This window comes from Oncorhynchus tshawytscha, linkage group LG26 (genome assembly GCF_018296145.1).
Source record: "Oncorhynchus tshawytscha isolate Ot180627B linkage group LG26, Otsh_v2.0, whole genome shotgun sequence".
Taxonomy (NCBI): Eukaryota; Metazoa; Chordata; class Actinopteri; order Salmoniformes; family Salmonidae; genus Oncorhynchus; species Oncorhynchus tshawytscha.
Genome location: NC_056454.1, coordinates 36475219 through 36491495, shown reverse-complemented (window position 1 = coordinate 36491495; position 16277 = coordinate 36475219). Strand labels below are relative to the sequence as shown.

At 41.9% G+C, this 16277-nt stretch overlaps 1 protein-coding gene across 1 annotated transcript in view; it reads left to right on the top strand.

Moving 5' to 3' along the window:
• The first annotated feature begins 2664 nt into the window (after positions 1-2664).
• The window catches only part of LOC112224856 (low-density lipoprotein receptor-related protein 1B), a 365574-nt gene continuing 351961 nt past the window's right edge, over positions 2665-16277 (top strand). Inside the window, 2 exon segments of the mRNA XM_042306367.1 lie at positions 2665-2743; positions 3403-3543. Coding sequence (XP_042162301.1) covers positions 2665-2743; positions 3403-3543 — 220 coding nt within the window.

Below are 16277 nucleotides of genomic sequence, written 5' to 3'. Positions count from 1 at the left end.
ATCCAAGCAGTACCCAGCCTGAGACTTCATATGGATCAGTCAAAAAGCAGGGATACATATTCTCCATAAATATCACTCCTACTAGGGCCCGGAATCTGAGGTCTTTCCCCTACACACATTGAATTGTTTGTGAACTACTCCGACATTACAGTTGAATTTCTCCAGCACTCGCACTAACGGATGCAACAAATATTGCCTCTTACAAGGCACATATCAAAATATGTTAATGAGACAGAGATTCTTTCTCAATCTACATGTTCCCACAATGCATCACAATTCACTGTACGCTGCTTTAAATATACAGCGAAACAATATGCTCCATCTTTAGAAGAGCCACCTTTTATAGTTATTTATTGTAAAATTGCTGTAATTTTACAGCAGTGTAGCGGAAAGCCATTGAGCCACATAATGCATTGCTCTTTACAGTACTGTACTACAGAATTAAAGTAGCTAACTGTAAAATGTTTGCTGTAAATTTGTTACAGTGAATGAAGGCATGTGCTAATGTCAGGCCAGAATAGTTACAGGGAATTATCTATTTTAGAGCAATACAAAAATCCCCCTGGAAAGATTACTACAGCTCTACCCATAACCTCCTATTATAATGCATCTTATTATAGTGACACAAATGTTACTATTTGTTATGGAAGTTGAGTGCTGTGCCACTTTATTTTATGGCTGTGCGCCAAATTTTTATTGGAAGGACCACAATAAATTTCTCTTAATATTTTGTTTTATCATACCAGCCTTCGTCTTTGGATATAAAGATTAAGGTCTTGCAATAGTCCAATTAGATTTGATTGTAATGACGATCTTCAATATTTTCTATTCCCAGTCCCCACTCACATGGGTATGAGTCAGGAAGGACTCAGGGGTTTGCAATATGATCAATATGCTCCATCTTTAGAAGAGGCACCTTTTATGACATAAAAACTTTCAATATTTCAAAGAAGACCTTGAATGAAACAGGGAGGTTTTTAGATGGATGGCACCGGTGGAATTAGATAGAAGAAAAAGTGTAAAAGATGAGATGGTTGACCTTTTCATATCTGTCCCCGGGTAGTGAATTTGCTTGAGGGCACTATAGGGAATAGTGCAGTGGTGCATTGAATTATCACCACTACTTACGTGCGGCAAACTTGTTCCCCCATCCTCCCCCCCACACACACACACACACACACACACACACACACACACACACACACACACACACACACACACACACACACACCTTCCTTCCTCCTTCCTCCTCCCACCATAATAGCGTTCGAAATTCAGTGTGTGTGTGTGAAAGAGAGATTTGGAGGTGGTAACTGAGCTGCACTTCCTAACCTCCTGCCAAATCTATGACTATATTAGAGACACATATTTCCCTCAGATTACATAAACCCACAAAGAATTTGAAAACAAACCCAATATTGATAAACTCCCATATCTATTGGCTGAAATACCACAGTGTGCAATCACAACAGCAAGATGTGTGACCTGTTGCCACAAGGGCAAACAGTGAAGAACAAACACCATTGTAAATACAACATGGATTTATGTTTATTTATTTTCCCTTTTGTACTTTAACTATTTGCACATCATTAAAACACTGCATATAGACATATGACATTTGGAATGTCTTGATTCTTTCATATTTACTGTTAATTGTTTATTTGACTTTAGTTTATCTATTTCACTTGCTTTGGAAATGTAAACATATGTTTCCTAGTTTCCCATGCAGAGAGAGAGAGAAAGGGAAAGAGAAAGAGAGAACAAATAATATGCCTGAGCATTAATGCTTTTAAACAAATGATTTGTTTTCTGCAGGATGGAGAGGAGGAGATAGTGGTGGGTAACACGGTGTCAAATCTTCAGCAGAGCATGTGTGAATGATCACACAGAGTGTCTGACAGCTCCCGGCAGGGAAACATGTCAACATGCTGACAGATGCCCTGCTATTGGAAGGTTGGGATGACTCTTTATTTGACCAGGTTTTCACTTTGGTCAGGGCTGGGCAAAAATTATAAAGTACCACATTCAATGTGGTACTTCATATTCAATGTATCAAAATAAACTAGAACATTCTTGTATTTTATCATGTATTTACAGTAATTAAAATACAGGTATTTTGTATTTTAAACTATGAAATGAAATTAGAAGCAGGCCTCTGAACAGCTACAACATTTTCAGTAAGGTTACAGAAACATTTGACTTGCTCTGACTGGGATATGTTATTGTTTATCTACCTTAGTTGAATGCACTGTAAGTCACTCTGGATAAAAGTCTCTGCTAAATGACCAAAATGTCAATGTATATGTGAAAAAGAACCTACCAAAATGAACTGCGGGATAAAGCAGAAAGATGTCTGTTTCCAAATCATCTGCGAGTCAACAAAATATTTTCATTGTCACGTTGTATAAATGATTGGAAAAAGGCACAGTAATATGTAATAGGGGATTTTAAAACTCCACCCAAAAATACAACATGCCATGAAAAGGCACAGGGACAAAGCCCAAAACAAACACATATAAAAAAACACAGGGATGTAACCCAAACCAAAGAGCGTGGTTACACCTCTAATAAATACACAGAACGAGACCCATAATACACTACATGGGGTGAGATCCGTAATTACAAATGCACGAGACAAGACCTGTAATAACGAGTACACAATACATGCAGCACGATCGCCGAAACCACAAAGCAGAGGTACTCAAGAACAACAGCCATGGGAACAATAACCAACAAGACAATGGTGAACAGAGGGCACATATATACAATTACTAATCAGGGGAATTGGAATCAGGTGTGCGTAATGAGACATTTCAGTGACGCCTAGAGGCCGGTGACACAGACCTCGGAACGGAGCTGTATCCCTTCTAGCCGTAACCCTTGCATATGTATGTCTCTTGTATTGTTGGCCTAGGCTTTTGGCTAACAAGCAATCAGAAAGTGTCTCATTGTGTCCAAATTATGAATTGTGAATAAGCTCTGTATTGCAGAGATTGTTAAATATTTGATCTACAAAATATCATTTAGACATCACCACCACTAAGTAATGGGCTTTTATAGCTATCAATCTTAAACAAGTTTGTGTCTAGAGATAAGGAAAGAATTCTTAAAATAGCTTACTCACAGTGAATCTCCAGTTTTTCTGAAAAAGGTATTTAGTTAAATGAACTTTATTGATCCCTAGAGCGGGAAATTGGGTAAGGAAGACCACATCCATTATTTTTCATGTTTATAGAAACTAGAGTACATGTAATAAGATCATCTCTTTTAACAAACCTGTAACCGCCTCAAACTAAATACACAATCACTTCATAGTCGTCCAACTACAGGTCGATGTTTTGAATGAAACATGTAAGCCATCCATCCCATCCCCTCCATAACATCTCTATCTCCTCTCTCCAGCCACTCTCCTCCATCCAGAGCCCATACTGTGTGACATAGGGGAGTTTCACTGCCATGACCAGGTGACCTGTGTCCCAGAGGGCTGGCTATGTGACAGGGAGCCAAACTGTCCAGATACCTCGGATGAAACACAAGACGGATGTAAGTCACTCACTCACACGTTCATCCATGCTACCATTCACCATACACTTCAATAGCGCCAGACAGATGTAATTCACTAATTCATTTATTCGCCCATTCACCATATACAGTACTTCAAGGTCACCATATTATTTCACATTCTGTGATCTCTTATTCCATGGTTTTACTTGCCTTTAACTGAACACATTCTTTAATCGTTCTGCAAATTCTGAGCATAGAAACGGGTATTGCTTCATGCTTATATCCATTTTAGATCTTTAAGCACATTTTATTATATTTTATGATGTGAAATGTAGCAGGGTGACCAGATAAGAATCCACTGCAGTTGCTGACAGATACAGCAGCTTTTACTGTCGACACGTTCACAATTCTCTACATAATGTTACATCTTGATATTTATAGTGGAGGCTGCTGAGGGGAGGATGGCTCATAATAATGGCTGGAATGGAGTCAATGGAATGGAATCAAGCCGAGTGGCGCAGCGTCACCACAGACCCTGGTTCGATTCCAGGCTGTATCACAACCGGCCGTGATTGGGAGTCCCATAGGGCGGCACACAATTGGCCCTGTGTCGTTAGGGTTTGGCCAGGGTAGGCCGTCATTGTAAATAAGAATTTGTTCTTAACTGATTTGCCTAGTTAAATAAAGGTTAAATAAATAAATAAATCCAATTAAAATGAAAATACCATACCTTTGACTCCATTCCAACCATTACTAGCCGTCCTCCCCTCAGCAGCCTCCACTGCTTGATAATGATTACAGTACCTTTCCTATTGACCTCCTGTTTGTGAGAAGATGGTACAGTATTTTACTTAACCATGGCATGTATTCCAAGGTTGCAGTGGGCCTTGTCTTCCCCGCCTCACCAGGTATTCCATTATCATTTAGATTAATTGTGTTGGCTCCATTTTATTTACTAAGCCTGTAGGGAGAAGCCCCTGAATATTCATCATGGGAATTTGGTGCAGCTCATTATCATGGATTATGTATTTTTTTTTAAAGGAATTAGATCAGCTTTGAGTGCTGCAAAGAAAAGCACAGTGAAATTAAACCACCCCTGTTTATAGGCTACCAGTGCTTTGGTTCCAATACCTTACACCATGCCCAAACTGGACGTACGTGCGCCATGGTGTGCAAATTGATTTTGTACCCCCACATCAAATCATGACACGCAGGTTGAAATACCAAAACAAACTCTGAACCAATTATATTAATTTGAGGAAAGTTCGAAAAGCATTAAACATATATGGAAATTTAGCTAGCTTGCAGTTGCTAGCTAATTTGTCCTATTTCAATAGCTAGCTTGCTGTTATTGGCTAATCTGTCATGGGATGTACACATGGAGTTGTTATTTTACCTGAAATACACAAGATCCTCTACTCCAACTATTAATCCACACATAAAAAGGTCAACCGAATCGTTTCTAGTCGTCTCTCATCCTTCCAGGCCTTTTCTTCTTTGGACCTTATATGGTGAATGGCAACTAACTTTATAAGGTGCATAACCACAACCGACCTCCATTCATATTTCAATCGCCCACGTGGGTATAGCCAACGAGGAGATGACACGTGGGCTTATGCTTTTAAAAGCCAATGGTGAGATGGGAGAGGAAGGACTTGCAGCGTGTTCTGAGCCACAAATAGAAGCAATTTCTATTTAAACGCCTGTCAACGCAGACGCTCGTTGGTGCGCGTGAGCAGTGTGGAAGCGATTATTGAATAACATGTATGTGTACATTTATTTTGCAAAGCTCATGCACGCGACGCGAGCGGTGTGGTCAGCATGTTAGAGCAGGTTTTCCAAGAGTCGGTCATCCCCCCCTTTTGGTTTCTCCCTGGCACTACACAGCTGATTCAAATAATCAAAAGTTGATGATGAGTTGGTTATTTGAATCCACTGTGTACTGCTAGGACAAAAAGCTAAACGTGCACATAATGGGGGCCCCAGGACTGAGTTTGGGAAATCCTAGTGATGGGAAACCAAGGCTTTTTAAAGGTGTTGTTGGTGCTCTCACCATATTGTTCTGAAAAATGTTTCATTACTCAGGGCATCAGTATCTGTTCACAATGCACATTAGTGAAATCTGCTGGTCAGAAATAAATATCAAATCAAATTTTATTGGTCACATACACATGGTTAGCAGATGTTATTGTGAGTGTAGCGAAATGCTTGTGCTTCTAGTTCCGACAGTGCAGCAATATCTAACAAGTAATATCTAACAATTCCACAACAAATACATCTAAGTAAAGGAATGGAATAAGAATATATAGATATATGGATGAGCAATGTCAAAGAGCATAGGCTAAGATTGCAATAGATAGTATAGAATACAGTATATTCATATGAGATAAGTATGTAAGATATGTAAACGTTATTAAAGTGCCATTATTAAAGTGACTAGTGTTCCATTTATTAAAGTAGCCAATGATTTCAAGTCTATGTAGGCAGCAGCCTCTCTGTGCTAGTGATGGCTGTTTAACAATCTGATGACCTTGAGATAGAAGCTATTTTTCAGTCTCTTGGACCCAGCTTTGATGCACCTGTACTGACCTCGCCTTCTGGATGGTAATGGGATGAACAGGCAATGGCTCGGGTGGTTGCTGTCCTGGAGGGCAGGTAATTTGCCCCCGGTGATGCGTTGTGCAGACAGCAACACCCTCTGGAGAGCCTTGCGGTTGTGGGCGATGCAATGCCATACCAGGTGGTCATACAGCCCGACAGGATGCTCTCAATTGTGCATCTGTAAAAGTTTGTAAGGATTTGTATTTGACAAACCACCTTTCTTCAACATCCTGAGGTTGAAGAGGCACTGTTGTGCCTTCTTCACCACACTGTCTGTGTGGGTGGACCATTTAAGTTTGTCCGTGATGTGTCCGTAGAGGAACTTGAAGCTTTCCAGCTTCTCCACTGCTATCCTGTCAATGTGGATAGGGGGTGCTCCCTCTGCTGTTTCCTGAAGTCTACGATAATCTCCTTTGTTTTGTTGACATTGAGTGAGAGGCTATTTTCCTGACACCAAACTCCGAGAGCCCTCAACTCCTCCCTGTAGGCTGTCTAGTCGTTGTTGGTAATCAAGTCTACTACTGTTGTGTCATTTGCAAACTTCATTATTGAGTTGGCCACGCAGTCATGTGTGAACAGGGAGTACAGGAGGGGGCTGAGCACGCACCCTTGTGGGGCCCCAGTGTTGAGGATAAGTCTAGTGGAGATATTTTTTTCCAAAGTCACTTCAGGAAGTCCAGGATCCAATTGCACAGGGCAGGATTGAGATCAAGGGCATCAAGCTTAATGATTAACTTGGAGGGTACTATGGTCCTGAATGCTGAGCTATAGTCAATGAACTGTATTCTTAAAAAAATATATATTTTATTTTAACCTTTATTTAACTAGGCAAGTCAGTTAAGAACACATTCTTATTTACAATGACGGCCTAATAAAAGGCAAAAGGCCTCCTGCTGGGGCAGGGGCCTTGGATTAAAAATAAATAAATATATACAATATAAATATAAATATAGGACAAAACACACATTACAACAAGAGAGACAACACAACACTACAAAAAGAGAGACCTAGACAACATCATAGCAAGACAGCAACAAATGACAACACAGCAACACAGCATAACAACAACATGGTAGCAATACAACATGGTAGCAGCACAAAACATGGTACAAACATTATTGGACACAGTCAACAGCACAAAGGTCAAGTAGGTAGAGAGAATAATACATCACACAAAGCAGCCACAACTGTCAGTAAGAGTGTCCATGATTGAGTCTTTGAATGAAGAGATTGAGATAAAACTCTCCAGTTTGAGTGTTTGTTGCAGCTCACTCCAGTCGCTAGCTGTGGCGAACTGAAAAGACGAGTGACCCAGGGATGTGTGTGCTTTTGGGACCTTTAACAGAATGTGACTTGCAGAACGGGTGTTGTATGTGGAGGATAAGGGCTGCAGTATATATCTCAGATAGGGGGGAGTGAGGCGTAAAAGGATTTTATATATAAGCATCAACCAGTGGGTCTTGCGACTGGTATACAGAGATGACCAGTTTACAGAGGAGTATAGAGTACAGTGATGTGTCCTATAAGGAGCATTGGTGGCAAATCTGATGGCCGAATGGTAAAGAACATGTAGCCGCTCGAGAGCACTCTTACCTACCGAACTATAAATGATGTCTCCGTAATCTAGCATGGGTAAGATGGTCATCTGAATCAGGGTTAGTTTGGCACCTGGGGTATATGAATATGATAGAGGAAACCAAGTCTAGATTCAACTTTGGCCTGCAGATCTGATATTTGATGAGAGAAGGACAGTGCACTGTCTAGCCCATGTACCTGTATGAGGTGACTACCTCAAGCTCTAAACCCTCAGAGGTAGTGATCACACCTGTGGGAAGAGGGGAATTCTTCTTACCAAACCACAAGACCTTTGTTTTGGAGGTGTTCAGAACTAGGTTAAGGGTCTTCTTAGGGCTGCTGGACACCCGTCAACAACTTCAGGTGAAATGGTAGGGCGCACAACTCAAATAAATAATCATAAAAATTATACCATGCGATTGTGAGGACGGCTCCCCACATCAAAATATTTTTCAACCTGTACAGGCTTCATAAAATCACAAATAGCATTTAAATATTCACATACTTTTTGAAAATCTTCCTCTGATTTGCAATCAAAAGGGTCCCAGCTACAACATGCATGGTTGTTTTGTTAGATAAAATCCTTCTTTATATCCCAAAAAGTATGTTTAGTTGGCACGATCGATTTGAGGAATCCAATTGTTCAACATGAAGAGAAAGGAATCCAAAAAGCAACCTCTAGACTTTGTTAAAACAAGTCAAAATAAATTTCTATTCAATCTTCAGGTAGCCTAAAATGTAATTAAACTGTAATATTTCATAAGGAAAGAAGTACGTTCAATAGGAAAGCAAAATTAGCAGGTGCGCTTCCTCTTCATCACTCGCGGACAGTCTGACTCCCAGTATTAAAACTCAAAATTCTCCCTCGTTTGGGAAGAAACAAGCATGAAACCTTGAACAAAGACTGTTGACATCTAGTGGAAGCCATAGGAATTGCAATCTGGGAGCTGGATTTGGATATTACCCTATACGTTCCATTGGAAGGGAATGGGCTCTTGGCTTTGGGCTCTTGTTTGGTTTTTCTTTGGATTTTCTCCTACCATATCAATTGTGTTATCGCCTCATACATAATTTTAACATTTCTACAAACATCAAAGTGTTTTCTATTCGATGGTACCAATTAAATGCTTATCCTGACTTTTGGGCCTGAGTACAGGCTGTTTACTTTGGGCACGTCAGTCAGACGGGAGGTGGAAAACATAGACCCTAGCCTGAAGAAGTTTTAAGGGTAGACAAAGCTTTTTTGGTCACTAAGAAAGCTTTGTGGTAGAGCATTTTTTCCGGGGAAGGGCCAGCTGAGTATAAGACTGTATCATCTGCATATAAATGGATGAGAGAGCTTCCTACTGCCTGAGCTATGCTGTTGATGTAAATTGAGAAGAGCTTGGGGCCTAGGATCGAGCCTTGGGTTTCTGCCTTGGTGACAGGCTGTGGCTGAGACAGCAGATTTTCTGACTTTATACACTGCACTCTTTGAGAGAGATAGGTAGCAAACCAGGCCAAAGACCCCTCAAAGACACCAATACTACTTAGGCGGCCCACAAGAATGGAATGTTCTACCGTATGAAAAGCTTTGGCCAAGTCAATAAATATAGCAGCACAATATTTCTTAGAATCAAGGACAATGCTGACATCATTGAGGACCTTTAAGGTTGCAGTGACACATCCATAACCTGGGCAGAAACCAGACTGCATACCCGAGAGAATACTATAGACATCAAGAAAGCCAGTCAGTTGATTATTGACAAGTTTTTCCAAAACTTTTGGTAAAAAGGGCAAAATAGAAAAATGCCTATAACAGTTAGGATCAGCTTGATATCCCCTTTAATTAAAGGACTAACTGTGGCTGTTTTCCAATCAATGGGAACCTCCCCAGAAAGGAGAGACGGGTTAAAAAGGTTGGAGATAGGCTAGGCGATGATAGGGGCAGCAACCTTAAAGAAGAAAGGGTCTAAACCATCTGACCCAGATGTTTTTTTTGTGGTCAAGTTTAAGGAGCTCCTTTAGCACCTCGGACTCAGTGACTGCCTGTAGGGACAAACTTTGTAGCGGGGAAGGGGAAAAAGAGGGAGAAGCATCGGAGATAGTCACATTAGAAGGGGTGGGAGATGAGGAAATCTTGGACGGGCAAGGAGGCATTGCTCAAATACGAGACCTGACTTAATGAAGTGGTGGTTAAAGAGCTCAGCCATGTGCTTCTTGTCAGTAACAACCACATCATCAACATTAAGGGACATGGGCAGCTGTGAGGAGGAGGGTTTATTCTCCAGGTCTTAAACCGTTTTCCAGAACTTCTTGAGGTTAGACCCACAGAGAGATAACTGTTCCTTAAAGTAACTAATTTTGGCCTTCCGGAAAGCCAAGGTGCACTTACTTCTCATTTGCCTGAACGACACCCAGTCAGCTTGAGTATGCGTGTGCTGACCCTTTCGCAAAATGCAATTCTTGAGGTGGGGTAACTCTGCAAGTTCACGGTTGAACCAGGGGCTAAACCTTTTTAATTCTCATTTTCTTTATGAGGACGTGTTTTTTAACACACCACTGAAAATATAAAAAAGAAGCTCCAAGCATCTTCGACAGAAGGGATCAAGCTGATTCTATATCATTTTACAGAGGCCAGTTCATGAAGGAAGGCTTGCTCTTTAAAGTTTTTTAGCAAGCATCTATGACAAATCAGGACAGGTTGTTTCACTGAGCAGCCATTATGAACACAGGCTGTAAAACAGTAATCACTAAGGTCATTACAGAAAACACCAGACTGATACCTATCAGGATTATTTGTGAGGATAACATAGAGGAGAGTAGCCTTTTCTGGGTGTACCTTGTGGAATTGGTGTTCATCTGAGAAAGATTTAGGGAGTCCCATTGCTTTAGGACTTGGTCAGGTGGTTTAAGAATGTCCCTGTTTAGGTCACCTAGCAGGACAAATTCAGACTTAGAGTAAGGGGCCAGGAGAGAGCTTAGGGCCAGTGCTGATTGAGGACGATAGCTATTTGAAAGTTTAATACTTAAAACCAGCAAATCAAAATGTTTAGGGACAGACTTGGTGGAGACAACTGAGCACTTAAGGTGATCCTTGGTAAAGATTGCCACTCCCTCACCTTTGGAATATCTGTTTTGCCGAAAAAGGTTATAACCAGAAAGGTTAACATCAGTATTCACTCTTTCTTAACCACGTCTCAGTAATGACCAACACATCTGGATTGCAGCTGTGAACCCACACTTTCAATTGATCCATTTTAGATAATAAGCTTTCTTGTGTTAACGTGCAGAAAACCCAGGCTTTCACGAGAGCAGAAATCAGTGAAGCAGATATCAGAGCACAAGTCAGAATTGGAGATAGCAACAATAGATGGGCCAGGGTGTACATGCACATTTCCAGATATCATCAACAGTAATACAATCAAGGCACGGCATAGTACAAGGAGAACTCTACAGTGCTGACATCTGAATGTGCATCAGATTGCAACAAGATCATATTGTACAGCAATTTCATCAGGTAACATGAATACAAAGCTGGCGAGAGGTGGTTAGAATAGGATGGGAGGCCAAAAGTCTGTGTAACCAATAGAGAGTCAGAGTCCCGAGTTTGGGAAAAAAACATAGTCTGTCCCACGGTTGGGTAAAGAAAGTTTGTGGTCAACAAAGCATGCAGAAGTCATGAGGCAAATAGCAAAATGCACAATAATTAAAATAAATATATAACGACTTGGGGCTAGCCATTGTAAGTTCAGAGTCACTCGCCCCAACAGTGCATGTGTGCTGGAGGCGAGCGAAAGCTCGGGAGAGAGGGGTGAGTGTGGTGGGGGTACCTGTACCAGACAGGGGGAGACAGGCCAGGGCAGACGGTGAACAGATCAGATCGCCAGGTGGAATCAAAGCAGCAGTGCAGCAGGCAATGGGAGTAGGTGTCACACCCACTTGGGAGAAACTTTTATTTCTGGAGGCCAGTGAATTGTCTTTGAAACAGCAGGAGGGGGCTTCAGAGGATGCTTCAAAGACTCCTGACACTTGTTGGGCCCAAAGGGCTTTTACTTCACACCTAGTGCTAATTGAATTTTGTATCTGGCTCAGTTCCAGGTTGGAATGGTGTCCTCAGGTCTTTGCTGTTTGTTGGCTAGAGCACCCTCCATATAGCTTGGAAAAATAAAACCTTGGAAGCAGTAATCTCTCCGGTTAAGGCCATACTGTGGAGGGTAGCATCCTGCATATGTACCTGCCGAAAAATCCAAGTTTACCTAACTGCAAATCTATCCTTTTGTAAACATAGGTATTCCTTTTGTCTTAGATGGGATTTGGCAGTGTGCAGTGATGATGGCGATTTCATGGTCTGTGGACCTATTAGGGTGGTAAGCAAATTTTAGTGGGTCTAGGGTGACAGGTAAGGTGGAGGTGATATGATCCTTGATTAGTCTCTCAAAGCAGGGAGTGCTATGGGGGAGTGGGAGTGCTATGGGGCGATAGAAATTTAGTTCCGTTACCTTTGAATTCTTGGGTACAGGAACAATGTTGGACATCTTGAAGCATGTGGGGACAGCAGACTGGAACGGGGAGAGATTGAATATGTCCATAAACACACCAGCCAGCTGTACTGCACATGCTCTGTGGACGCGGCTAGGGAAGCCGTCTGGGCGGGTAGCCTTGCAAGCGTTAACATGTTTAGATGTCTTACTCATGTCAGCCATGGAGAAAGAAAGCCCACTGTCCTAGGTAGCTGGCCACGTCGGTGGCACTGTGTTATCCTCAAAGTGGGCAAAGAATGTGTTTATCTTGTCTGGCAGCAAGACGTTGGTGTCCGTGACGTGGCTGGTTATCCTTTTGTAGTCCGTGATTGTCTGTACACCCTGCCACATACGTCTCATGTCTGAGCCGTTGAATTGCAACTCCACTTTGTCTCGATATTGATGTTTTGCCTGTTTGATTGCCTTGCAGAGGGAACGACTACTCTGTTTGTATTCTGCCATATTCCCCGTAACCTTTCCTTGGTTAAATGCGGTGCTTCCTGCTTTCAGTTTTGCGTGAATGCTGCCATCTATCCACGGTTTCTGGTTAGGGTAGGTTTTAATAGTTACAGTGGGTACAACATCTCCTATACACTTATTGATGAAATCAGTAACTGTCTCAGTGTACTCGTCAATATTATTCTCGGAAGCTACCCGGAACATATCCCAGTCCGCGTGATCAAAACAATCTTGAAGCATGGATTCAGATGGGTCAGACCAGCATTGAATAGGCCTTAGCACAGGTTCTTCCTGTTTCAGTTTCTGCCTATAGGAAGAGAGGAACAAAATGGATTTGTGGTCAGATTTGCCAAAAGGAGTGCGGTGGAGGGCCTTGTATGCATCCCAAAAGTTCAGAACTTCCAGTGAAGTTCCTTGAGGGCCGTCGTGGTATCGGCTTGAGGGGGGATATACACGGCTGTGACCGAAGATAATTCTCTTGGGAGATAATACGGTCGGCATTTGACTTTGAGGAATTCTAGGTCAGGTGAAAAAAAGGACTTAAGTTCCTGTATGTGTTAGAATTACACCATGAATCATTAATCATGAAACATACACCCCCGCCCTTCTTCTTCCTGGAGAGATGTTTATTTCTGTCGGTGCGATGCACTGAGAATCCAGATGGCTGTACCGACTCCGACAGTATATCCCGATAGAGCCATGTTTCCGTGAAACAGAGTATGCTACAATCCCTGATGTCTCTTTGGAAAGCATCCCTTGCTTTGATCTCGTCAACTTTGTTATCTAGGGAATGAACATTAGCGAGTAATATACTCGGAAGCAGTGGGTGGTGTGCGCACCTCCTATGTGTGACTAGAAGACCGCTCCGACTTCCTCTTCTCCAGCGATGTTGTGTGAGTCTGATTATCAGATACTGTAGGCATTCTCTTTCGCCAGTGTTTTCATCAAAACTCTGTGGTGCAGCGGTAGGTCGTTGGCTTTAGTAGGCTAGTATAATTTGGTACACCAGGTTTGCATTTTACATCATGGTTCCCTTTTTGACAAAATACAGCCTTTGTTAGGAGATATTTTATGTGTTATCAGTGATGGCACCATACAATATTTTATTAGTGCTTTGTGTTGAATGTAGTATGATTGATGGATGTTTCTTATCCAACCAAATAAGAGGCTCTGTGTTTAAGGATTTTTTCTTTGGACATGACTTTTCCCAGTTGAACTCCATGTAGTTGTACCCCACCCTGCATATTCCAGGGAACGGTCATGTCATGGTACCATTTGCTGGTACCGTTTGCTTGTCCTTGGCTCTGCCTCTCCCTCAGTGGAGAAGTGTAATCACCACATGTAAAGCCCCAGAGGGGAGACCAGCCAGGCATTCCATTACACACACACACACACACACACACACACACACACACACACACACACACACACACACACACACACACACACACACACACACACACACACACACACACACACACACACACACACACACACACACACACACACACCTTCCATTCCATTCCATTAACGTGAGACTGTAGTAGGCCACTGGTTCAGATGCTCAGCCACGGCATAGCTTACCCTGCAGGGACTGGACTGCTGACGCTCGCTACCAATACCATACGGCACCAGGGGAACTAGAAAACAGGACACTCTCCTGAAATGGCTAAAAGAAACACCAGTGAAAGTGGCAATTCTGGGAGTCCCAGAGCAAAGCAGACAGTCGACAGAGAGAATGAAGAATTAAAATAAAACCGTGTTTGGGAGTCCAGAACATTTTGAACCTTAATCGATAGAAGGTAAATTTATTTCAATATACAGTGAGCTCCAAAAGTATTGATACAGCGACACATTTTTGGTTGTTTTGGCTATGTACTCCAGCACTTTATATTTGAAATGATACAGTATAATGATGATGAGGTTAAAGTACAGACTGTCAGCTTTAATTAAAGGCTATTTTCATCCATATCGGGCAAACCTTTTAGACATTACAGTACTTTTTGTACATAGTGGGGACCAAAAGTATTGGAACAAATTCCCTTACATGACTGTGTATTGAAGTTGAAAAAGTTAAGTATTTGGTCCCATATTCATAGCACGCAATGACTCCTTGACTTTACACATTTGTTGGATGCATTTGCTGTTTGCTTTGATTGTGTTTCAGGTTATTTTGTACCCAATAGAAATGAATGGTAAATAATGTATTTTGTCATTTTGGAGTTACTTTTATTGTAAAGAGTAGAATATGTTTCTAAAAACTTCTAAATGAATGCAGATGCTACCATGATTATGGATAATCCTGAAGGAATTGTGAGTAATGATGAGTGAGAAAGTTACAGACGCACAAATATCATACTCCCCCCAAAATGCTAACCTCACTTGTTATTGGTGAGCGATTAGTCAGCATATCTTGGGGATATGACATTGTGCGTCTATAACTTTCCTGAAATGCAATAAGGAGGGAACTTGCAGTGCGTGGAGAGTCTCAAATAATACAAAGTTTTATATTAACGTTTGGCTACACAGATGCTTGTTCACACGCACAAGCAGTGTGAGTGAAATGATTGAATAACGTATGTGTACATTTATTTTACAATGCTCATGCATGCAATGTGGCCGGTGCGGTTTGTGTGTAACTATGAACTGGGTGATTCGAGCCCTGAATGCTGATTGGCTGACAGCCAGTTTATAATAGCAATAAGGCACCTCTGAGGTTTGTGATATACAGTGGCTTGTATTCAGACCCCTTGACTTTTTCCACAATTTGTTATGTTACAGCCTTATTCTAAAATTGATTAAATTGTTTTTTTCCTCTCATCAATCTACACACAATACACAATAATGACATGAGCATAAGTATTCAACCCCTTTACTCAGTACTTTGTTGAAGCACCTTTGGGAGCAATTACAGCCTCAAGTCTTCTTGGGTATGATGCTACAAGCTTGGCACACCTGTATTTGGGGAGTTTCTCCCATTCTTCTCTGCAGATCCTCTCATCTCTGTCAGGTTGGATCGGAGCATCGAAGCAAAGCTATTTTTAGGGCTCTCCAGATATGTTTGATCGGGTTCAAGTACAGGATCTGGCTGGGCAACTCAAGGACATTCAGAGATTTCTCCCGAAGCCACTCCTGCATTGTCTTGGCTGTGTGCTTAAGGTCATTGTTCTGTTGGTAGGTGAACCTTTGCTCCACTCTGAGGTCCTGATGGCTCTGGAACAGGTTTTCATCAAGGATCTCTCTATACTTTGCTCCGTTCATCTTTGCCTCGATCCTGTCTAGTCTCCAAGTGCCTACCCCTGAAAAACATCCCCACAGCATGATTCTGCCACGACCGTGCTTCACCGTAGGGATGGTGGCAGGTTTCCTCCAGATGTGACGCTTGGCATTCAATCTTGTTGCTCATGGTCTGAAAGTCTTTAGGCGCCTTTTTGGCAAACTCAAGCGGGCTCATGTGCCTTTTACTGAGGAGTGGCTTCCGTCTAGTCACTCTACCATAAAGGCTTGATTGGTGGAGTGTTGCAGAGATTGTTGTCCTTCTGGAAGGTTCTCCCATCTCCACAGAGGAACTCTAGAGCACTGTCAGAGTGACCATTGGGGTTCTTGGTCACCTCCTTGAGAAGGGGGAGCCCGATT